Source organism: Penicillium lagena, assembly GCF_028827675.1.
Source record: "Penicillium lagena strain IBT 129212 chromosome Unknown utg000008l_segment0_segment0, whole genome shotgun sequence".
In the NCBI taxonomy this organism is placed as follows: domain Eukaryota; kingdom Fungi; phylum Ascomycota; class Eurotiomycetes; order Eurotiales; family Aspergillaceae; genus Penicillium; species Penicillium lagena.
In genome coordinates, this window is record NW_026623229.1 from 1,998,524 (window position 1) to 2,021,151 (window position 22,628).

At 53.2% G+C, this 22,628-nt stretch overlaps 10 protein-coding genes across 10 annotated transcripts; 5 read left to right on the forward strand and 5 right to left on the reverse strand.

Moving 5' to 3' along the window:
- Nucleotides 1-43: 43 nt before the first annotated feature.
- Nucleotides 44-590, reverse strand: N7510_011423 (tubulin-binding prefolding complex subunit YKE2; the record flags this gene model as incomplete). The annotated part of the gene is made up of 4 exons (XM_056983348.1): nt 44-97; nt 157-217; nt 279-474; nt 533-590. 4 exons carry the CDS (start codon nt 588-590, stop codon nt 44-46), a joined length of 369 nt encoding a protein of 122 aa, XP_056828842.1.
- Nucleotides 591-916: 326 nt separating this feature from the next.
- On the forward strand, nt 917-2,386 carry N7510_011424 (AAA family ATPase VPS4; the record flags this gene model as incomplete). Its single annotated transcript, XM_056983349.1, has 3 exons — nt 917-1,218; nt 1,275-1,604; nt 1,654-2,386. 3 exons carry the CDS (start codon nt 917-919, stop codon nt 2,384-2,386), a joined length of 1,365 nt encoding a protein of 454 aa, XP_056828843.1.
- A 1,526-nt stretch (nt 2,387-3,912) lies between these two features.
- Nucleotides 3,913-5,993, reverse strand: N7510_011425 (flavin-containing monooxygenase; the record flags this gene model as incomplete). The annotated part of the gene is made up of 5 exons (XM_056983350.1): nt 3,913-4,338; nt 4,407-4,853; nt 4,903-5,039; nt 5,097-5,350; nt 5,401-5,993. The coding sequence occupies 5 exons, from the start codon at nt 5,991-5,993 to the stop codon at nt 3,913-3,915; spliced, it is 1,857 nt and encodes a 618-aa protein (XP_056828844.1).
- Nucleotides 5,994-6,825: 832 nt separating this feature from the next.
- Nucleotides 6,826-7,647, reverse strand: N7510_011426 (15-hydroxyprostaglandin dehydrogenase (NAD(+)); the record flags this gene model as incomplete). The annotated part of the gene is made up of 1 exon (XM_056983351.1): nt 6,826-7,647. The coding sequence occupies one exon, from the start codon at nt 7,645-7,647 to the stop codon at nt 6,826-6,828; it is 822 nt and encodes a 273-aa protein (XP_056828845.1).
- A 489-nt stretch (nt 7,648-8,136) lies between these two features.
- On the reverse strand, nt 8,137-9,009 carry N7510_011427 (uncharacterized protein; the record flags this gene model as incomplete). The annotated part of the gene is made up of 1 exon (XM_056983352.1): nt 8,137-9,009. One exon carries the CDS (start codon nt 9,007-9,009, stop codon nt 8,137-8,139), a length of 873 nt encoding a protein of 290 aa, XP_056828846.1.
- Nucleotides 9,010-9,272: 263 nt separating this feature from the next.
- On the reverse strand, nt 9,273-13,293 carry N7510_011428 (WD repeat protein; the record flags this gene model as incomplete). Its single annotated transcript, XM_056983353.1, has 2 exons — nt 9,273-13,050; nt 13,121-13,293. The coding sequence occupies 2 exons, from the start codon at nt 13,291-13,293 to the stop codon at nt 9,273-9,275; spliced, it is 3,951 nt and encodes a 1,316-aa protein (XP_056828847.1).
- A 1,004-nt stretch (nt 13,294-14,297) lies between these two features.
- On the forward strand, nt 14,298-17,153 carry hmt1 (putative vacuolar ABC heavy metal transporter (Hmt1); the record flags this gene model as incomplete). Its single annotated transcript, XM_056983354.1, has 3 exons — nt 14,298-14,645; nt 14,706-15,847; nt 15,899-17,153. 3 exons carry the CDS (start codon nt 14,298-14,300, stop codon nt 17,151-17,153), a joined length of 2,745 nt encoding a protein of 914 aa, XP_056828848.1.
- Nucleotides 17,154-17,692: 539 nt separating this feature from the next.
- Nucleotides 17,693-18,532, forward strand: N7510_011430 (Mth938-like domain-containing protein; the record flags this gene model as incomplete). Its single annotated transcript, XM_056983355.1, has 2 exons — nt 17,693-18,242; nt 18,333-18,532. The coding sequence occupies 2 exons, from the start codon at nt 17,693-17,695 to the stop codon at nt 18,530-18,532; spliced, it is 750 nt and encodes a 249-aa protein (XP_056828849.1).
- Nucleotides 18,533-18,705: 173 nt separating this feature from the next.
- Nucleotides 18,706-20,582, forward strand: N7510_011431 (alkaline phosphatase; the record flags this gene model as incomplete). The annotated part of the gene is made up of 2 exons (XM_056983356.1): nt 18,706-20,221; nt 20,275-20,582. The coding sequence occupies 2 exons, from the start codon at nt 18,706-18,708 to the stop codon at nt 20,580-20,582; spliced, it is 1,824 nt and encodes a 607-aa protein (XP_056828850.1).
- A 325-nt stretch (nt 20,583-20,907) lies between these two features.
- N7510_011432 (NAD-dependent epimerase/dehydratase family protein) lies at nt 20,908-21,843 on the forward strand (the record flags this gene model as incomplete). The annotated part of the gene is made up of 1 exon (XM_056983357.1): nt 20,908-21,843. The coding sequence occupies one exon, from the start codon at nt 20,908-20,910 to the stop codon at nt 21,841-21,843; it is 936 nt and encodes a 311-aa protein (XP_056828851.1).
- Nucleotides 21,844-22,628: the final 785 nt, after the last annotated feature.

Below are 22,628 nucleotides of genomic sequence, written 5' to 3' on the forward strand. Positions count from 1 at the left end.
GTAGTTCCTCCACCCATTATTCATCATGACAAGCGGAACAAGCCTACGCAGGAGCACTTGCAGCCTGCTGCTGGACCTGACTTTGCAATTGGATGACCTGAAGAAGCCGTTCGTCAGCGTGGTGCCTGTAGCAGTGGATGGCGAACGCAAATTTACCTCGGAGCGCTTCTTCTCACACTTCTCCTCAACCTCTTCGATCTGTCCCTCAATGCGCTTGCTGTATAGGGAGCAACCAGTTAGCGCGAGAATCCAGCGTGAGAATCTTAGCTAGCACCAACATTTCCTTCTCGATAAACTCCAACCGACCATTGACGGCCATGACCGCCTCGTTCTTATCTTGTTTCAACAACACGGGACCGACCAGCTTGTAGACGCTGGACTCATCGTCCAGTTGGGCGAATTCGCTCTGCACGCCCTGGTTCTCCTGCTGCTGCGATTCGAGCTTCTGGCGGGCGTCGACCAAGCCCTCGAGTTCTGGGGAGTGCGTGTCAGTGTGATGATCAGGACCGTAATTCCATAGAAGAATAAATACCCGTCTGCAGCTGCTGGAATTCGTCCGACAGGGCCTGCAGCTGTTTCTGGGCGTCCATGGTGCCTGGCGGGGGAATGGTGGTGGTGGGAGGGAAAAGCGGCGGTCCCGTTGACGACACTGGCTTGCTGGGTTGGCCGCCCGCACCAAATCACTGCCTGGTTTCCTTCTGTTTCTTCCCCACGCCCATCCATCCATACTTCCTCACTCTCTTCCTTCCTTACTCATACTACACCTCCCTCTCTTTCTCTATTGCCGCCGACGTCCGTGCCTCTCGCCCTCCTCCTCCCCCACCACCACAACACGCGACAGACCCCCTCCAACCGCTCGATTGCCTCCCCCGCTCTCTGTCTCGCGTCGCCACCACAACACCACCATCATCCAGCCATGAGCAACAATACAGATTTCCTAGGGCGGGCAATCGACACTGTCAAAAAGGCGATCGAGAATGACAATGAGGGCGAATACGAGAAGGCCTATCAGCAGTACTACTCCGCACTGGAGTTGTTCATGCTGGCTCTGAAATGGGAGAAGAACCCGCGGTCCAAGGAGATGATCCGCGCAAAGACCGGCGAGTACATGGACCGCGCTGAGAAGCTGAAGAACCACCTCGCCTCTGCGGATAGTCGTAAGAAACCTAGCGCGTTAGGTTCGAATGGCAGTGTTGCACAAGGGAGTGGGAAGGGAGAGTACGTACACCCAGCCATCTTGGAAGGAAATATCAATGCTAATGGCAATCTTGCAGCAAGGAAGATGACAGTGAAGATGCGGATGCGAAAAAGCTCCGGTCTGCGCTCCAGGGCGCGATCTTGTCTGACAAGCCGAATATCAAGTGGGAGGATGTTGCGGGCTTAGAGGGCGCGAAGGAGGCTTTGAAAGAGGCGGTAATTCTTCCAATAAAGTTTCCGCATCTGTTTACGGGCAAGCGCCAGCCCTGGAAGGGTATCTTGCTCTACGGCCCTCCCGGGACGGGCAAATCGTACCTCGCCAAGGCCGTTGCGACGGAGGCCAACAGCACATTCTTTAGCGTCAGCTCCAGTGACCTGGTATCGAAGTGGATGGGAGAGAGTGAGAGGTACGGACGATTCTGCTTTCTGGAAATCAAGTTACTAACGCTACCAAAGACTGGTTAAGCAACTTTTCAATATGGCGCGTGAAAATAAGCCGGCCATCATCTTCATTGACGAGGTCGACGCTCTGTGCGGCCCGCGTGGCGAAGGAGAATCCGAGGCGTCCCGACGGATCAAAACCGAACTGCTTGTACAGATGGACGGTGTCGGCAAAGACTCCAAAGGTGTGTTGATCCTGGGCGCAACCAATATTCCCTGGCAACTCGACGCCGCTATTCGGCGGCGTTTCCAACGCCGAGTGCACATTAGTCTGCCGGATATCAACGCACGGATGAAGATGTTCATGCTGGCCGTGGGATCCACGCCGTGCGAGTTGACCCAGGCGGATTATCGGTCATTGGCGGAGATGAGCGATGGATACTCCGGTAGCGATATCAGCATTGCCGTGCAGGATGCTCTGATGCAGCCCATTCGCAAGATTCAGACTGCGACACACTATAAGAAGGTTTGTATTGTAGCTCCTCTTTCAAAAAGATGCATTTCACTAAGAAAAGAAAAAAACCAGGTAACCCACGAGGGCGCAGAAAAATTCACCCCATGCTCCCCAGGAGACGCTGGTGCAATCGAAATGACCTGGCTCAGCATCGAAGCAGAACAGCTCCTCGAGCCACCGCTCGTCCTGAAGGATTTCATCAAGGCAGTCCGGAATTCCAGACCCACCGTCAGCCACGAGGATCTCACCCGGAACGCCGAATGGACCGAGGAGTTCGGCAGCGAGGGTGCCTAACCTTTTTTGGTTTGTTTCCTCGTCTTACACATTTGTTCTCTGCATTGATCCACCACCATCAAGACCTGGCTTTGCGTGGTTGATTCGGATTCCGTGCCCTATGATCTGTCTTTCTCTGTCATTTGGTGTTCAGAAGCGCTTATTGGTGAGGCGTCTTGAGTTAGTTCCTTTTGTTTTCGTCGCAGAGCTTTCCCGCAGATATACATGCATGGCCTTTCTTTTCCACTGTAGCTCTCGTTTATATGAATATGTAGATGTCTGTAAAAGTTGGAGATGGAGGGTAGGGAGGATATTCTGATATTCATAGAGCTGGCTGTATTGTATCTAGTACTGCCAATGGAAGTCTTACGCCAGGCCCCATCACGCCGATAACCCCTCAGGGGAACCACTACATTCTTGTGAGAGGCGACTATTTCAGTCGGTACATGGTCGCCCGAGCCCTCCCGCACCATGAAGGAGGCTACCCGCACGACTGGGAAGGGACTGGGGATCGGTACAAGAGCAAGTGTTCACTACGGTCAAGCATTACCTCTCCCGGATTAAACTAACTGGTGGCGATCCTTCTATCCAATATTACCTGGCTGCAGATGCTTCAGGCCATGGTACTGGCGCGTTCTTATTCCAAATCGAGAACCAGCCAGCCGGGACAACATCGCCGAAGAAAACGCTGACCGACGAGAGAATTGTGATGTTCATGTCCTTTGCGCGGGGGTCAGATAGGAGCAGGGGAAATCAGGTAGAGCGCGGTGGGTAAGTTAGATTGTTTGACCGGCTTCGTTCTCATCAAGGTCAACCTCCTTGAGGATGCCCCGCGTGAGCTTAGAGCCTACCCAGTGTTCCTCTGGGCTGCTTAGCCAAATGGTGGAAATATCCTCCACGAGTTCGAGGTGCATCCGCTTTGCCACAGGCGCTGACCCGGCTCTGAGATATAATGTAACCGGGCGAGTACCCTATTACAGAACTAGGAATTTTCGAAAGATCATCGCTCCGAAGGGTCGACTTGAAAAGGTTCCCATGGTACGCGTGAGACATGGCCTTGACGAGCACAAGAAGGGCTCAGGAGCTTCTGGATTTGTTGACCCTCAAGTCGGTGTAGTTGCCTGGGATATGCAGCTCAGCATCGTGCATCGTGATATTGATCAACTTTAACATGGGGCATGGTACTCACGCGACAGTTGCACATATCCCACCATCATCGTTTGGTCCACGTATACATGGATAGAACCAACCCTGAACACCACGTTCGACGCCGACCTTGTCGAAATTTTGTGCAAACGAGAAGTTTGGGGTAGAGTGGAGATGATGGGGGATGATGGAAGAGAAATGAAGAAGAGGAAAGAGTTGGAGGGTTTTATAGTCTACAAAGTAAGGAGCCCTTTCAGGCACCAAGGCATGAAATTCACAGGCATCAACACACGTGCCTTCAGGAACCCTAAAGAGCTTGATACTTCGAAATCTTTGTTTATTCAAATGTATTTGCCATATATTTTTCCTGAATAAAATATGCAAGAGAGACATCAACCCCATCAAAGAGGACATTTCACCTCTGTATGTCCATTTTGACGGGCCCTGCGCTCCGCAATTCTTTCTTCGACCTCTTTCCTGGGAAGAGTATGCACGAAGTCACCATTGAGATACGGAGAGCTCTCTCCCGCGGCTCCAAATTCATACGGCACAAATCCACTGCCAAAAAACCCGAAACGATTACCTGACCGATATTCAATCTCGTAGTCTTCCCATTGGGGGTTCTTGACGGCTTCGAAAAACAACAGTCGAGATCCTGGCCACATCACAATTGGACCATCAGCCTTGCCCTGCTTGAACCAGCTCTTGCATGGGTCCGCCCAGCACGTCCTTTGGAGATAGGCGCGGCTATGGTCCATGAAATCCTCAATAACGGATTCCTTCGGCGTCATCCGGCGAATATGTTGTGTGTACATTTTCTCGATGACCTAAGAATAATAATAAATAGTGAGTCCTGTATGTCCCTAGTTGACAGATCATCAGAGTGGCATCGAACCTTCAAGAAGTAATTGCTCATCGAGGTGAGGATTGGCAGGATAGCTCCCTGCGCCACGGGAGTGAAGGGCCCTGTGAACATGAAGTAGTTGGGCATGCTGGGCGCTGCAATGCCCATGTAACTCTCCGGTACCTTCTCCCAACGTTTGGCAAGGCTCACACCATCCAGACCGACAACAGGGAATCGAGGTCGGAAAGAAGTGTCGAAACCCGTAGCACAAATAATTACATCGCACTCGTATTCTTGACCGGCATGGTCCTTGAAACCCTTCGGGGTGATGCAAGAAATAGTTTCCGTAAAGGTAGTTGTCTTCTCACCGACCAGCGCCTCTAGATAGCCATTGCCCGGCGTTGGTCGTCGACAGCCCACGTTGAAGTCTTTGGGAATGATCTTGTCCACCAGGCGCGGGTCTCCTTTCAGCTTGCGGTGCATTTCCTTATAAGAGTACTGTGTTCTTGTCAGCACGTAAATCAAATTGAGGTCCATGCAATCTCACCTCATTCCCACTCTGGGACTCAGCTGTATTCCTCAAAACACCCTTATAGCGCAGGTTGATCTCATCCTCGATGACTTTGCGATACTCGCGATATTTTTCAGGATGCCGACGCCACTCTGCCTTCTGTTCTTCAGAATCTGTTTCTCGGTTAGAAAAATATGTGCTGGCTTATGAGATCTCCAGGGCAAACGAACACTCTAAATTGGCTCCGTCTGGGCCAGCGAACTTTTGTGCAAAGCCCGCGGTGATCCATGTCGGGCTGCGCACCCAAGTGTAAAGCTTTGATACTTCAGGATATATCGATGCGACGACCTGGACTCCTGAGGATCCACTCCCGATAACCGCAACCCGCTTTCCTTTTAGATCGTATCCTTCCTCGTATGCTGCCGTGTGGAACAAACGGCCCTTGAATGTGTCTATGCCAGCAATATTGGGCCATTTCCAGTGACTGAGAACGTCAGGAACTCGATCCAGACCCTTTCCCAAAAGCGCACTCACTTGAGGAACCCAGTGCCGTTCAGAAACACATCACACTCCTCCTCCCACTGTTTCGTGGCATTGGCGACAACCAGGACCCATTTCGATTTCGTGTCATCCCAGCAAGCCTTCACAATTTTTGTCTGCAGCTGGATATATCGATCAAGCCCTTCGTCAAGGACAATTCCTTTTAGATATTGCCAAATCTCTGGCGAGCCACAGTAGTACTTCGACCAGTCGGGGTTCGGTCTCCAGGCAAACTGGTAGCTCGGAGAGGGTCCATCGCAAGCACAGCCGGGATATCTATTCTCATACCACGTTCCACCGACGTCGGCATTTTTCTCGAAGCACTTGATCTGGACGTTGAGTCCGGCGAGAGCTTTAGGTGCATGGTGGAGGAAATCAATCCCTGCAGCTCCAGCGCCCATCACAATGACCTTGAAGGGCTGATCGTTACTCCAGGGCTCACCCAGCAGATTTGATCCCACTTGGTATCCGCGGGCCGTTGTTTGATGCCATTCCGGATGGTCCACGGGGCGGCCTGTAGATGATGGATGAGGGCCCGGTCTATTGCTGCCGATTTGAAACATGTCAGGTGGTCGATATTCTCCCATTGTGATAGTGGTTGAGTAATGTTGACGTTGCGAAATTCGAGGATAAAGATATAGTCCAACGCTAAACACATTCCCCAGAAGAGCTCTTTTATCGGGTAGATCACCGCAAAGCGCGGTAGCACGCGGCGGGGCCAGAGTCTCCGAGCTTTCGCTTTGTGAGTTCCATGGCTTCTCATGCCCCGCATCTTCCTTTGCCTCAGAGCTTGGGATAGATGCGGCCATTTTATCCCCGCTCTCTCTATCCGGAAGAGTTGGTGCTGTGGTTGGGAGTCGGCTTTCCGACTATGTCCGCATTGTTTTTGGCCTGCTCTCGGCGTCCAAGGAATTACTCCACGCGCCCAGCATCAACTTGTGACTTCAAAAATCTGCGGAAATGAGGGTGCAATTTATAGCCATATAGCGAATGCAATTGACGGAATTTATTTTGCAATGTATAAGATTGACAAGTTGATTACAGCATAGCTTTCATATCGCGCGAACACGGCGACGCCCACTTTTATGTAGGGGTTTTTTGAGATTGAAATGTCGACATACCCATATGCTATTATACTATAGATTTTATCAGAAGGCATTTGATCAAAATCGTGCTGGGGATATTCATTCGCTGGGCCATTGACTGGCCATAAAGTTTCCGTTTCCAGATGCTGTCCTTCATTTCCCCGAATTTCTGTAAATCAATGCCAGCGCATTCCAGATCTGTCAACCATTTTTGAAGTGCTTCACTTGGAGACTAGATCACACACAGTAACCAGGAACACAATAATAGTTTCATTTTTGCTATGGTTGATACAAAACTCAGGTCTCATAGTCAATTGGTACCGACTCATGTCATTCACCGAGCGTTGCCTCGAGCCAACAGCTTATCGAACACACGCTTTTGTGCTTCATCAACCAGTGGCGCAAATTGCGGGTCCATAAGCCCTTGGCCTTTGTCGTAATTAGGCCCGATCTCGAAATTTTGACCTGAGAGTTGATCATCGTCCAAAAATCGTTGACAAGCATCAAGGCAGCCTTGCATGGGGGTCAGCAAACCCTCACTATCCAAAGAATCATAGAATTTATCCGTGGAGAAATTGGTCCGCATGACATTTGGGTTGACCGAGTTCAGAGTCACTCCCTCAGATATCAGAGCTTTACCCAAGGAACGAACCAATCCCGTGACTGCATGCTTTGATGTCGTGTACATGGGAAGGGAAGGGCAGCAATAGATGCCGCATACGGATCCTGCGACCACGATTTTTCCACGAATCCCAGACGCAGTGGGCTGTTGTCGCCGGAACAGTTGTACAGCGAGGGAGACAGTATACAGGAGACCAGAAACATTGACGTCCAAAATGCTCAAGTTGGGTTTCTGGAATTCCTCCGTTGTTGTTGTAGGAAGAAAGCTGTTCTCTCCAATGCCGGCTATAGGATACACGTAGTCAATCCGGCCGAATAGGTCAACAGCCTTTTGAAATGCTGCCAGTTGTGATTCCCAGCTCGTGACATCCACAGCACTATATGCACCCTGAATCTCAGCTGCCACTGCTTTCGCTCCAGCTTCGTCGCGATCGGCAATGAAGACCTTGATCCCCTTGGCAGCTAGCCAGGTGGCAATAGCTTTACCCAGGCCGGACGCGCCACCTGTAATGAAGGCGCTCCGCTGTTGTGTCATTATGGAAGGATGTAAGAATTGAGATATATCAAGATGAGAAGATTATCATGTGCAATTCGGATCGGTGCATTCTCCGCATTACTTTATAGCCATCCTTGCATAGCGATACCCTCTTTCTACTCCTGCGTCGGGACATTATTGCCCTTTACTAATGTTCTGCGATCCTCGAGGACAACCCGGACATGGTTCCGAAGTCATCCACGAATGGATTCAGTTAGACTAATGCGGGGAAGGGAGAAGGTGCGGGGTTTGAGTCTCCGAAGCACTCGCTATTAGCTATCGATCGACAACTAACGAATGATCTAGTCTGCCTTCTCTGTCCTCAAAGTCCGAGTGGTCACCGTCGTTATCCTCCGACTTTTGATCTGCAGCCCTCGACTAAGTAACTTCGCGATATGCTGGGCTTGTCATGCATCGTATCATTTGCTAGCATTGAAGTCAACACACATATCAGTCCCTCCCAGACCCCATTATCCCATCACCAATTAACTAACCCACGTTACCACACTGGTTAATTCTCCAAAACTCCTCCGCAAACCCAGCCGGCAACCTCCTAGAAAGAAAAACATCGCTTGCAGAAAATGGGTTCCTTGAAGCTTTCTTTCGAGCGAAAAGCTCGAGCTCCAACCGAATCCCCTTGTCCGAAGTTACAGTCTCGGTTACAGGATCCGTCGAATACCACAAGACAGACGTACTCAGCCGTCCGAGCAAAGACCGCAAACGAACGATACCAACGCACACACTCTGATATGCCTTGTTAGTTGGAGTCAGTCTCCACACCGTAATCCTGATGGCGGTATCACTAGCAAGGTCGCATTCGTTGTTATAGTCAAGTTGAATCGTTATAAAAGCCTGCACATTAGACTCAAGAGTTTCCAACCAAATGGACGCTTTATCGGCAAGTTGTGGAAAATCTTCGGCTGTTCCAACTTCGAGTACCACAGAGGGACTGGTATATCTCGTTTTCGTGGACAGAACCCAGTAGAAATCTGGTTCTAAAGCCCAGTCCCCAATATACACGATATTCCGCAAAGTATTATTCCAGCCCTCAGTGTCTAGAAGATCCATCTTGAAAAGCTGCCTGTCAATCATTTTCTTGAATATACTAGCGACTACAGTGAAGTGCAGTGGTAGCGGGACTTTGACGGCTAGAGACTGGGTGGGGTGGTGATAGCAGTATTTGAGGAATCCGGAAAATGAGGCATGGACTTCCGGGGAGATGAGGTCTTCTTCGAATTGCATGCGCGTGACGGAGGAGAAGATGAGGTGTTGGTGGCCTGTTTGGTGGGTTTCAAGGAGCATGTAGAGGGGGGTTAGTGCATGGAGGAGTTGGCTTGGGTTGGTGTATTTGATGGGGTACATTTTTGGTGTTGAGAGAGGAAGGTAGATGCTTGCTTGGGATGTGGTGTGGGTCAGGAAATATCTATATAAATCCCAGAGCCCCCAGAGCCTGAGGTTCTGGGCTGTGCCATACTTCTGTCTACTAATCCTATCTCGTCGAAGATGGTTTCAAGATTGGTTTAGTATTTATAGTACACTAGAACTAAGTCTGTAATGAGTATACCGTACTTTTCTCATTAAGACATCGTCTTGACCAGCAATGACGTACCAACCACCTACATCTACTATCTCGAAGCAGCCGTCGACCGACGAGACCGTTTCCCCTGCTCACTAGGAGTAACCAGTCTCACTTTCTTCGGTGACATCGTCCCTGAAGTGACAGCAGCGGCCCCAGAAGCAGAGGTCGCATTCGTCGAAGCACTGGATCCAGCCGTACTCCCAGCAGCAGGGGCATTAGCGACGCCGGCGACTCCGAGCATACCCCTAACCTTCTCGACGGCCTTACTCTCGCCTTTTGTCCAGGGGTCCTTCTTGACGAGACCGACGCCCGCGGAACGAGTTGCCGAGTCGCGACGCTTGGTCTCAGCTTGTAAAGCCTGACGGTTCAGTCCACGGCGGGGGCCTGGTCCACAGTCGTGCGTGCAGCCGGGTGTGGCGCAGCCGCCAGCGCTGATGGTGAGGTCACTGAGCCAGGTTGTGATGCAGGCGAGGTGGCCGCCATGGCCACAGCCCTGGCACCAGGACCAGAGGGCAGAGCCCTTGGGACGGGGTGGGGCAAAGAGGCTGGGATGGTCGAGTTCAGAGGCTGGGAGGGGTTCTGTTCGGATGGAGGATTGTGAGGAGAGGTGGGAGATGGTTTCGGTTTCGGAACCCGGGCTTGTGAGGGGAGGAAAGTTGGTGCGCTGTTGCTGCTGCTGCTGTTCCACCCATTCCGGGGGCGGATCGATGCTCATGCAGATGGAGCAGGGAGGCTGTGGGGTGTTGCAGCGGTGGCAGCGGGTGTTGTCGCGGCGCGGGTTCTCGTACGGTCGTTGGCAGGTATAGCAGAAGACGTTGATGGAGGTGTCTATTTGGGCATAGTCGTACACATTGGGGTAATGAGGCACACAGGAGAGACGCAGCTCTGCGGCCTCCAGGTTCATTGAATGGCGGATCAGATGGTCGTTGTAGGTTTGGAAGACGAGCTCGCACTCTGCATAGGGAAGGATCTTTTCGCAGTCCTTGAAAAGGATGTGAAGCTTCTGGAGGAGATGGGCTGCGGTTTGTATGTCGACTGAACTACTGCTGCTGTGATAATAACGGACCGCCTCTTTCAGAATAGCCTCGATACTCCACGGCTTCAAGTCTGTTGTATCTGGGGTGAAAGGGAGTTCAACTCGGGAGACTTCTTCCGTGATGTCCAGCATCGTTGGATAAGCCGAGAAAAGAGGAGGGGTATCTGTGGAAGACTGGGTGTCTCCGGGAAGGGGTTGTTTTAATGGAGTTGACTCGGCCAGAAACGGAGGCGGGCTAGATGGACGTTCGAGATGGACTTGGTCGTACTCCAGAAGAGACTCGTCAAATGACATGGCCTCCTCTGGCACCACTTCCCGAGGAGAAACCAAGTTAGACTCTTTTCTGGGTCTGCCTCCGCCGGCACTGGCATCCGACTCTCCGTGCTGCCGTCCATTGGGCGAGTACGAGGCCCCCGCGGATTTCGGAGGATTTGAACTGTCCGTAGATGCCGAAAACATTGGGAAGCTATCAGAGGATCCGTGCTGCTGGTAAGGGTCGAGTGCAGGAGGCCGATTGGACTGCATGGGAGATTCTAGCGTCAAGACCTTCTTTGGGGCCTGTTTGTAGTCGCGGATGGCGGCCCGTTTATCCTCCAGTTTCTGATCATAATCATCCTCAGAACCTTCACGAGGGTAGTCTGGGTGGTTGCGAATACGCCAGTCCACCTTGCCGGCAATCGCGCGAGGAGCGGAGCGTTGATCAATTTCCGAACCGTGGTCGAATGGATCACGGAGCTGATCGGAAGGGTGCGTGTCTACACTCGAGACCGATTGTCCCTGTTGGAATGGGGATACGCGATGGGCGCTCGCGCCTGACATACTCCAGCCATTGTGAGAGCTGAGAACTGACGGCGGTAGGGGATCAACATCGATCGCAGCGTCACTCAATGAAGGGATCTGAGAATCACCGCTGTCGTAAGAGTCCATTGGAGGAGAGTCGGGCAAGGGTTTGGCGAGAGGTGTTGTCATGTTTGAGGTACTTTCGGTTTCTGATATCAGACTTCGATGGCCTTCGGTTTCCATGACACCCTTGAACAGCCGACTCCTCACCTTCTCCTCGCTTGGTCGGGATCGGTCCATCAATAATCCCTCCTTGGATGACTTCTCTTTGGGACCGGCTTTACCCGCTGGTTGTTGCCTCGCTCTCCGCTGAAGCTCTTGAAGGATGGCGAATTTCACAATCCTCCAGGTTTGAGCCACCTTGGTCAGGGCGACCTCATCCGCGCACTCGGCGTTGTGGTCCAGTGCCTCCATCAAGGAGTTCAGGATCTCCACGGATGTGCGCTGGCCCCGACGCTCATCCATCAGCGGCGCATAGCGACCTGCCAAGAATCGAAAAACGAAGGCATCATTTGTAGCACCTGGGATGCTTCCGGTAGTGCCCAATTGATTGGGCCCTGGGGTCGCAATCTTTTCCAAGACTTGATTTAAAGGAAGCACAGGAAGTACATTATCCACTGTTCCGGGTGGAGTATTGCCCAACGACTTGGATGGTCGATGGGGAGTGGACTTGGTATGTCGGTGCCGCAATGTAGAGACCATGGCAGCTTCGTCCAGCATGTCCTCCCCGGGACTGTCGTTCAGCGATCTGTCGCCGGGACTCGCCTCATCCTCTTCGTGGCCTAGGAACTCAGCTACCCGAACACGCCGCGTGGGCCGCTTCTGCGCAAATGCGACAAACTCGCCATTGGGACTCCAGGCCACCGAACACATCGGTCGGCGGTTAACCACATTGGGCGCATAACGGACGTCGGTCTGGGTGAACGCCCCGGTCTCCCCGACTGTCCAAAGCAGGTCCTTGGAGCGCCAGAGCAGATCGGTTGCGGGGGAATCATACCGATCGAATTCACGAAACGGGACATGCGGGCGACGAAGGTCCCAAAGATGTATTCGCGGGTCTTCCTTGTCGTAAGAAGTAACGATCTGGGATGACTGCCATTCTCCCAACCTGGGTGATTCACCCACCCACGATGGCGGCCGCCATCGCACATTCACGACGGCCTGGGGGGTTCGGAACTGAAAGGCGGGTTTTTGTCTTCGTTCTGCAGACGAGGAAAAATCCCAGACCTTGACTTGGCGGTCTGTGCCACCACTGACGATGTGTTTCCCGTCGGGATGCCAGTCGACCGAAAAACAAGGGCGATCATGAGCCGCAATGCGCATCAATGGCGCATTGCCCTTCCGCTGGTCCCACATTTGGATGGCGCCGCTGTCCGCGGCGGTCGCAAACACGACGCCATCGCTGGGCGACCACCGGACGTCCCGGATGGCATCACTGTTGCCATGGTACACATGCTTACTCCCACACGTGGAGGTGCCGCGATTCGTGGGAGCTGCTCGCAGATCCCACATGCGGATGGTGCCATCTTGGCTGCCCGACAATAGCCACGCGGCGAAATGGGGGTTGAAGGCCAGCCGGTGCACCTGGCGGCTGTGGCCCTGGAAGCGACATAATTGGAGGCCGGGCCGCTGCAGGTCGTAAACGACAATGCGGCCGTTCGCGACGGCCGTGGCAATTGTCCGGTCATAATTGCTATGGGACCACTTCACGTCGCGTACATTCAGCTGGTCCTTGTGTGGCATGGACACGCCCGCGTCATGGTGGGCGGAAGCGTAGCTGATGACAGCATTTCGGACGTTGAATTCTTCGGAGGAGTGGTCGGGCGAGACGCGGATAGTTTTGAGGATTTCTTTACCGGCGATGACCGCGTGCGTGCGCTGGGGCGAGATATCAAGCGCGACGATGGGGATTCCGGTTTTATGGGTGACAGTCTGGGGCTCGCCGGGTCTGCCAGAGGTGTTAGAACGACTGGTCTAAGAGCGGTGTGTCCCGTGTGAAGAAGGACTGCAGCACTTACAGCGATTTGGACCTGATCGACCGGGGACCCTCCGGGCCGCTCTGCGGGCTCGGAGGACGCGACCCGGAGAAGAAGGGTTGGGCGAACCTGGCGAGCGCGTTGGCAGCCCGATGTGAGTATTTGGGTGGCGGTGGCGGGGGCGGAGGTGCCGGGGAGCGAGCTGGATCGGACATGACTGGCGGCCATGCTGGGGTGGAAGAGAACAGGGCGGGTGTGTGGATGGGTGAGAGAGGAATGAAGGTCGGTCTGTGGTGAGAGCGGTGAGCGCTGGCGACGGCGACCACCCTTTGATGATGCTGAGGATATGCCGGCGGAGGGATGGATTAGGACTAAACCGAACTAGCCTGTGGGCTAGCCATGAATAGTTTACCCAGTTTAGTTACCCACTCGCATCCCCCCGGTCAAGCTAAGGCGGCCCCTGCAGCTAATCATAGGTACATCTCTGGGGGCTCGGACGGGCCTAAATGATCTAGATCGAGGTCTTTTTGGGTCGTGGGTTTAAAAATGTGATTCTAACCAGATGCCTGTGGTATACTGGACCTTCGAGTCCGACTCGGAGGCAAACATTTCGATGGTGTCTCGGAGATCACTATTATTATTCTTCTACTCAGGCCAGACCTGATCCACCCCGTCATTATTCCCCTCACCATCCTGTTCTCTCTCTTCCTCTTTCTCCCTTCGCTTCCTTCCCAAGCATCGTCTCCTCTTTCCCTCTTCCTCTTCTTCTCTCTCTCTCTCTCTCTTGTGTGTGTCCCACATACACCGTATCGGAGAGAGTCCATCTCTACAGTCAGTCGCCATTGCCCATCGCCCTCTCTGCATCTCTCCCCCATGTCCCGTGCTCCGCCCGATGCACGAGACCTCGCCCCAACAAGCAAAACTAATCAAAAGCAACAGAGACCTCGATCACGTCAAGCTTCCACGTGGGTGTTCTGTGCTCGTCCCCGCCACGACCGTCCGTGATCGGCCATTTTTCGCTCCCCGTCGATCCTTGAACATCCGAACATCCGAACCCCGAATCCGTCCATTCTCTCTGTTTCTCTTCTTCCCCTTCCTACTCGCCCCCTTCCGACCGACACCCTTCCCCATCTCTCACGGGGATTCTCTCGGTCACTGTGTCATGGAAATCGTGTGAACCATCTTTTGGTTGTGCTGGATTTTGGGAGGACTGGCCACCATGGATCCCCACGCAGCCAGTGAGCTGCTGCAGTACCTGCGCACCTGTTACCCACTCTTCCTTTTCGTCCTCTTCGTCGTGGCCTTCCTGGCCAATACCATGATCGTGGCGCGAAATGTTCACAAAGACGCTTCGCAACGCATGGGACCCGGTGGGCGCCCACTGCCGATGCGGTCGAGAAGCTCGAACAGCTATCGCCAAACACAGCAGTTCTCCAAGACCGTAAAACGATTTTTCAACTGGCTCTCCGTGGGCATTCTAGTAACATGGCTCGCTAATGCCATTATTTTTATCGCCCATGCGTTGGTAGCGCGGTCCGAGCATTGGTGGCAGGGACAATCGGTTGTTGTATGTGCAAGGCTGGACCAAAAAGAAGCAAAAATTGCCAAAAACTAACTCGGACCATAGATCTGCATCATCGCCTCGTTCTTCGTGTATTCGGTCATCCTGATATCCTTACTTGACACCTCTCCTTCCCCAACACTCGCTCATTTCGTCTCGTGGTCGGTCGCCATCCCGATTGAACTAGTCATTCTCAGCGCATCCCTGTCGATTTACACGGCGCCCCACCATGAGCCCATTGTGGGAGATCCTGAAGGTGGCAGGTTACGGAAGAGAACGACCGTATGGGAATACCTGGAAGTGGTCGCCGGCAGCGTGCGCGTCCTCATTCTGTTTGTGCTGGTACTGCTCTATGCGTGCAATTCTCTGAGCATGAAACACTCTGAGAAGAAGGCCCAGCGACGGGCTAATGGGACGACGGAGACTACGGGCTTGTTGGACCCTTCTCCTGCCGAGTCTGGCGCTGCCAACGGCAACGGCAATGGCTACGGCTCGACCAACGGTGGTCCGCGCGATCAGCCGCCTAAAGGGCCAGATCCGTGGGTGCGTCCAACGACTGCACCGTCAACCACCTGGTGGGAGTATCTGAGCGGATACTCTCTCTTTTTCCCATACCTGTGGCCATCCAAGTCGCGCCGCCTGCAGATAGTCGTGGTGATATGTTTCGGGCTTCTTGTTGCCCAGCGGGTCGTCAATGTGATGGTGCCGTATCAGGTGGAAAAGATCACCAATATCCTGGCCATGGAGAATGGGCAAGAATTTCGGGTCCCATGGTTTGAAATCTGCATGTATGTGGTCTATCGGTGGCTACAGGGCGGCCAGGGCTTGCTCAGCTCGGTTCGCTCCAGCCTCTGGATTCCGGTGGGCCAGTATTCCTATATGGAGCTTTCTACCGCCGCCTTTGAGCATGTCCACGGTCTCAGCTTGGACTTTCATCTGGGCAAGAAGACAGGAGAAGTCCTGTCTGCCCTGAGCAAGGGAAGCTCGATCAACACGTTCCTCGAGCAGGTCACCTTCCAGGTGGTGCCGATGTTGATCGATCTTGGGGTTGCCGTTGGATACTTTCTCATTTTCTTTGATGCGTACTACGCTCTGGTGGTCGCGATTTCCACCTTTGGGTATTTGTACGTCACCATTCGCATGGCTCAGTGGAGAGCGACGATTAGGCGGCAAATGGTGAACGCTTCGAGACAGGAAGATGCTGTGAAGTGAGTTGTCCTTGCCTGTATTTTCTGGACAGTGGCTAATGGTGGGCTTAGAAACGATTCTATGGTCTCATACGAAACCGTCAAATATTTCAACGCCGAGCAGTACGAGTTTGACCGATACCGCGGTGCAGTGAGCGACTACCAGAAAGCCGAATACCACGTACTCTTCTCTTTGACGCTACTCAACACCTGCCAGAACACTGTCTTCATGTTCGGTCTGCTGATTACGTGCTTTATCGCGGCCTACCAGGTCTCCATGGGCCAGCAACCTGTCGGCCGGTTCGTTGCTCTGCTGACCTATATGGCTCAGCTGCAAGGGCCATTGAACTTCTTCGGCACCTTCTATCGCTCCATCCAATCTGCGCTGATCAACGCAGAGCGCATGCTGGAGCTCTTCCGAGAGCAACCCTCAGTGGTTGATAACCCCCACGCGGTCCCGTTGGCCGTGTGCAAGGGTGAAATCGATTTCGATGATGTGCAGTTTTCGTATGATGCTCGCAAAACGGCACTGAATGGACTCGGTTTCCAATGTAAACCGGGGACCACCACAGCTTTGGTTGGGGAATCAGGCGGCGGCAAGTCGACCGTGTTCCGTCTGTTGTTTCGCTTCTACAATCCCGAAAAGGGATGTATCCGTATTGACGGGCACGATGTACAGGATCTCACCATCGATTCGGTCCGCAAACATATCGGCGTGGTGCCCCAGGATACAGTATTGTTCAACGAGACCCTGATGTACAATTTGAAGTACGCCAACCCGGACGCGACAGATGAAGATGTCTATGAGGCTTGCCGAGCCGCGAGTATCCACGACAAGATCTTGACATTCCCCGATGGCTACAGCACCAAGGTCGGAGAGCGCGGCCTGCGGCTCAGCGGCGGCGAGAAACAGCGTGTGGCCATCGCACGCACCATTCTCAAGAACCCGCGCATCATTCTCCTGGACGAAGCCACCGCCGCCCTTGACACAGAGACGGAAGAGCAGATCCAAAAAGCCTTGGCGAGCCTTGCACACGGCCGGACCATGCTGGTGATCGCGCACCGGCTCAGCACCATCACCACAGCAGATCGCATATTAGTCTTGCATGGCGGCCGGGTGGTCGAGAGCGGCACACACGAAGAGCTCTTGGCCCTGAAGGGTTCCTACTCCGGCATGTGGCGGAAGCAGATCCGCGCCCAAAAGGCAGCGCAAGAAGCCCAAGTTCTTCAAGATCGGGCTAACGGTGTCCTAAACGGGCCGAGCGATGACAGCTCCAGTCAATCCGACGAAGATCGGAACCATGGGACTGGACATCCGCGCCACTGATTTTGATTTTGTGTATTCATGTGTGCGCATGTTTGATACTCTCTCTCTCTCTCTCTCTTCGACGGAAAAAGCAACAATTTCAAGGTTCCTGTGGGAGGTAATAGTGAATGATTCGGACGTTGCATGCAATGGAGGGCGAGTTGTGTCTTTTTTTCGGGTCCATTTCTTTTTTTTCTCTCCTTCTCCCAATTTGGCGTTCGGGACACCTTCACGACGTGTACGACTCGTATGCATGTCCGCCGTTCTATGTCTATCTCTGTTTCATACGCACCGCAGGGCAGGGGGAACAGTGGTTACAGTCGGGGAAACTGGAAATAAAACTAGAGTAATCGCTAGGTTCGCCAGAACGGATATATTAATACAGATGTTCATTCAAGGCCTTTGCAAATGCCTTCTACTTTATTGGTCGATCGCCAAGACATGTACTTCGGGCCGGGGGAGCTTAGTCCTTTTTTCCCTTGGCCCTCTCGCCTCACAATCACTCACTCACCACTTTCACCAGTGCCAGACCGGACACAGACCTTGGAAACCACATCGCAATGCATTCCCCATCTCCCCAACTCCTACGCGCCCTGCGCACCTCTCTAATCAGCGCTCCTCTTGTGCGCCCGAACCCATCTCAACACCTACGCGTCCTGGCCTCGCTCAACAACACCCAACCCTCAGTCTATGGCATCCCATCAACAAGCCGCCACAACTCCACCTCAGTCCGTCCAGCACGCATGGTCTCCCGAGCGCACGCCGCCAAACCAACCAGCCACGACCGCGGCCCCGAGTCCAAAGAAGACACCCAAACAGACTTCGCCGCGCTGAACGTGCTGGGCAACATCCCTGCCCCGACAACAGCCATCGACGCCTGCCTGGACAGTGGATTCCATCTCAACAGTGGCGTCAAGATCACCGGCGGCGACGCGTTGTTGCTCGTCGGCGGCGAGGCATTCGCCTGGCGGCCGTGGAAGGCGTTTGAGGAGACGGAGACAAAGACAAACGATGCGAATGCAGCGAAGGCGGCTATGATTAATTCCAAGGGCCAGTTTGAGGTTGAGGAGCAGGTTTGGGGGCTTTTGAGTATGGTGTGGCCGCGTCCGGGTAGGTTTTTCCGGGTCACCCCCCCTGGGGATTGACTGGATTGGATTGAATTGTCTACTGGTTGCTAACGAAGGTATTGTTTCTGTCTAGATATGCTCATTCTCGGACTCGGGGCGTCCATGTTCCCTCTCTCGCCGGAGACGAAGCGCCATATCAACTCGCTGGGTATTCGGGTGGATATCCAGGACACCCGGAATGCGGCGGCGCAGTTTAATCTGCTGGCTACGGAGCGCGGAGTCAACGAGATTGCGGCGGCGTTGATTCCGATAGGGTGGAAGGGGAGGTCATAGGATGTTATCCGTAGAAACATAGTTGAAATGCGCAAATGACTACCGCTTCCCAATGATGTAAAACGTGACCGATCATGTGAGCTCCTATCTTATCGCGCCATCCAACTCCCCAAGCTTCTCTTCCACTACTCCTCAGATCGTTCTGATTCATCACTTCTTATCACACACACACCATGGCGCGGGAAGAGCCTCTGCTGGCTCCGCGCCCATCCTCCGACCGCTCCTCCATCCGTAATGCGGAAGAGGAGGATGCCCTCCTCACCGGCGAACGGATCACTCGCCCTGATGAACGACGACGGGGCTGGGCCGTCTGGCGAGAGATTGGACTCGTCGCCTGGGCGCTCATTGCCACGATCGCAGTAGTCGTTCTCGCAGTGGTATACCAGCACGAAACGACCAAAAGCCACAGTCAGTCTAAATTGTGGGGTCCTGGCGGCAAGCCGTCCGGGAAACGTAACTTGATCTTCATGGTCTCGGACGGCATGGGACCGACCAGTCTCTCGATGACGAGGAGTTTCAGACAACTGACAGACGGCCTACCCATTGATGAGATTTTGGTCCTAGACCAGCACCACATCGGGACGTCGCGGACCCGCTCAAGCTCCAGCTTGGTGACTGACTCCGCGGCTGGAGCGACGGCTTTCTCCTGCGGACACAAGAGCTACAATGGTGCCATCTCAGTACTCCCAGACCACTCTCCCTGCGGGACCGTGCTGGAGGCTGCTGCGCTGGCGGGATACAAGACCGGGTTGGTGGTGACGACGCGCATCACAGACGCAACGCCAGCGTGCTTTGCCTCGCATGCCAACATGCGAAGCTACGAAGATAGCATCGCCGAACAAGAAATTGGCGAACACCCACTTGGACGCGTGGTGGACCTCATGCTCGGTGGCGGGAGATGCCATTTCCTGCCCAATTCCACGGACGGAAGCTGTCGGGGCGACGATCGCGATCTGGTTTCCGCTGCGGCGGAAAATGGGTTCCACTATATGCAGGACCGTGCTGGGTTCGATGCGCTCAATGGTGGGACCGAGGCTAAACTGCCCCTGCTGGGTCTCTTTGCTGAGAAGGATATTCCATACGAGATTGATCGTCGCTCTCAGAGCGAGGTGTATCCGTCTCTTGAGGAGATGGCTCGTACGGCGCTCACCATGCTTAGCAAGGCCACTGAAGACAGTGAGCAGGGATTCTTCCTCATGATCGAAGGCTCGCGGATTGATCACGCCGGACACGGCAATGACCCTGCTGCGCAAGTGCACGAGGTCCTAGCGTACGATAAGGCCTTTACTGCCGTCCTGGACTTCTTGGACGAAAGTTCAACACCGGGCGTGCTGGTCAGCACATCCGACCACGAGACTGGTGGTTTGTCCGCTGCGAAACAGCTGCACAAGAGCTACCCAGAGTACCTGTGGCTTCCCGGCGTGCTAGCTAACGCGAGTCACTCGAGCGAGTATCTCCACGCCCAGCTGAATGAATACCTGTCTGGCCCGGGCAAGGGTGACGACGAGGCAAAGCAGCAGACCTATATTCGGCAAACCCTGCTGGAGAAAGGACTTGGTATCACCGATGCCACTGATACAGAGGTGGACGCCTTGCTCCACGCAGACGCACTAGCTCCGCCGCAGTATGTCTTTGCAGATATGATTAGCCGCCGAGCCCAGATCGGCTGGTCTACCCACGGCCACTCTGGTAAGTACATGGTCCTAATGATACCATTATCATTTTGCTAACATTTCCTCCAGCCGTCGACGTCAACATCTACGCTTCCTCTTCCAAAGACGCCTGGCAGCTCGTAGGCAATCATGAAAACACCGACGTCGGCTCATTCCTTGCCAGCTACCTGGATCTCGATATCAGTAGCGTCACGAAGCGCCTCCAGTCCTCCGCATACTGGTCTCCGGATGCATCCACACAGGATGTCTCAACAGAGGCGTTTAGCTGGATGGGCAATCCTCTCGGCGCTGAGGTTCGGACGGATGGCCTGGACACGTACCATGGAGACTTTAGGAAGCGGGAACTTGGGGAGTGTGGCTGCGGTGGAGTGCATTGATCTCATCTATCTTATACTATCTCGCATCTCGGTTGCTGTTTTCTTCGGGCGTTACTTGGGTCCTGGGTTGAGATTAGCATTGATATCTATCGATTTCTACATCTATAACATTAATCTACATACGATAAGGCAATGTTGATTTCCAATCAAGCTCCACCCTTCTCTGGCTAAGAGTCGCCACTGACCCGCTGTAGAAAGTCAAATCAATGCAGGGAGGGGTGGGACGGGTAAATGGAGCAAGTATTAGCCGACTACATCTTATTTAAAGTGTCATGCTGACCCCGTTTACGCCGTGGTTCATTCACCCATCTGTCTATCTATCACTATGGGAAAACGTATCGTCTTCACCGGAGGCTCTGGCAAGGCCGGCCGCCATTGCATCCCATACCTCCTAGCACAAGGCCACCAAGTCCTAAATTTGGATCTGAACCCACTCCCCAACCCTGACGGCGTGGGCCTCAACCCAGACGTGTACACTCTAAAATGCGACCTAACAGACAGCGGCCAAGTCTTCAACGCGCTCTCCTCGCACTTCAACATGGGCGAGTACGAGATTGAGCGCAATCTGGAAAAAGAATCACCAACCACCCCACCAGATGCAGTGATCCACTTCGCAGCACACGCGCGCAATATGCTCGTCCCAGACAACGAAACCTTCAAAGCCAACGTAGTCAGCACATACAACGTCATCGAAGCAGCCTGCAAACTCGGCATCAAGAAAGTGATCATCGGCAGCTCGGAGACCACCTACGGCGTCTGCTTCACGCAGGGAGACTCGGAGTATCACTCCTTCCCGCTGGAGGAAGACTATGACGTCAATCCGATGGACTCGTACGCTCTCAGCAAGCTCTGCGGTGAACAAACGGCGCGGGCCTTTGCGCGCCGATTCAGCGCTGACATCTACGCCCTGCGCATCGGGAATGTCATCGACCCTATCCAATACGAGACCGAGTTTGCGGGGTTTGTGAAGAAGCCCGAGACACGTAAAAGGAATGCATGGAGTTATGTCGATGCTCGCGATCTGGGCCAGATTTGTCACCTAGGTGTTATGAAGGATGGGTTGGGATTTCAGGTTTTCAATGCTACGAATGATACTATCACGACGGAGGTGCCGACAGAGGAGTTTTTGAAGAGCATCTGTCCTGGGACTCCGATTACGAGGAAGATGGGGAAGTGGGAGGCGCCCTTGAGTAATCGGAAGATTAGGGAGGTGTTGGGGTTTAAGGATCAGCACGATTGGAGGAAATATGTTACCTTGTGAGATGAGTATGGGTCTGAAAGTCGTTGTGTGTATAGGAAGAAAGGGTTTGGGAAATGGTTTTTGGTGTGCCACTGATTCTAGAAATGAAGTAACTTGCTTGAATGGAAGTAGATATATATGGTTGCATATACACAGGATTGATAGCCTTGATTGCATCATTTGAGACCCCGTCCAGACGCATCTCGCCAGTTTTTGTAATCAGGTTATTCACACTCTAATTGTTGCATAAGTGGTATGGGATAGAACATGCCATTGATTATAGAGTGAGCAAAGGACTATATGAATGGGGGGACAGGAAAGACGAACATGACTGTACAAGCGCGAAGACCCTGTTCAATCTCGAACACAAAATCATCCCACTCGACTTCTCGTTGGTATTTCTCGGCTTCGTAGCTTGGTTTGGCCGCATCCAGTTCGAATCAGTCGCAAGCTGAGAACCATATGACTTTGCGAATTGTGGAATGACACTCCCTTTGGTGGCAGCTTCACTATTCATCAAAAGTAGTGCTTTTCATGAGTAGCCAGATGAAGAATCTTTGACTACCTAATGGCTTATACTACAGAACTAACAAAGGTACACACTCTTCGATTCATTCCCCAGGCCCAACGCCAAGACACACCAGTCTATATTGGGAATTTTCCGGAGTACCCTGGCCATTGGACGTGTATTGCCTCTTACGGAGATTACATAGCGCCTTCAAGAATGTATTCGCTTGTAATTTTAATACATCCAACACCACTCTACCCCACCTCCAAAACAGCCTCCCAAGGGAGTATCTTTACAA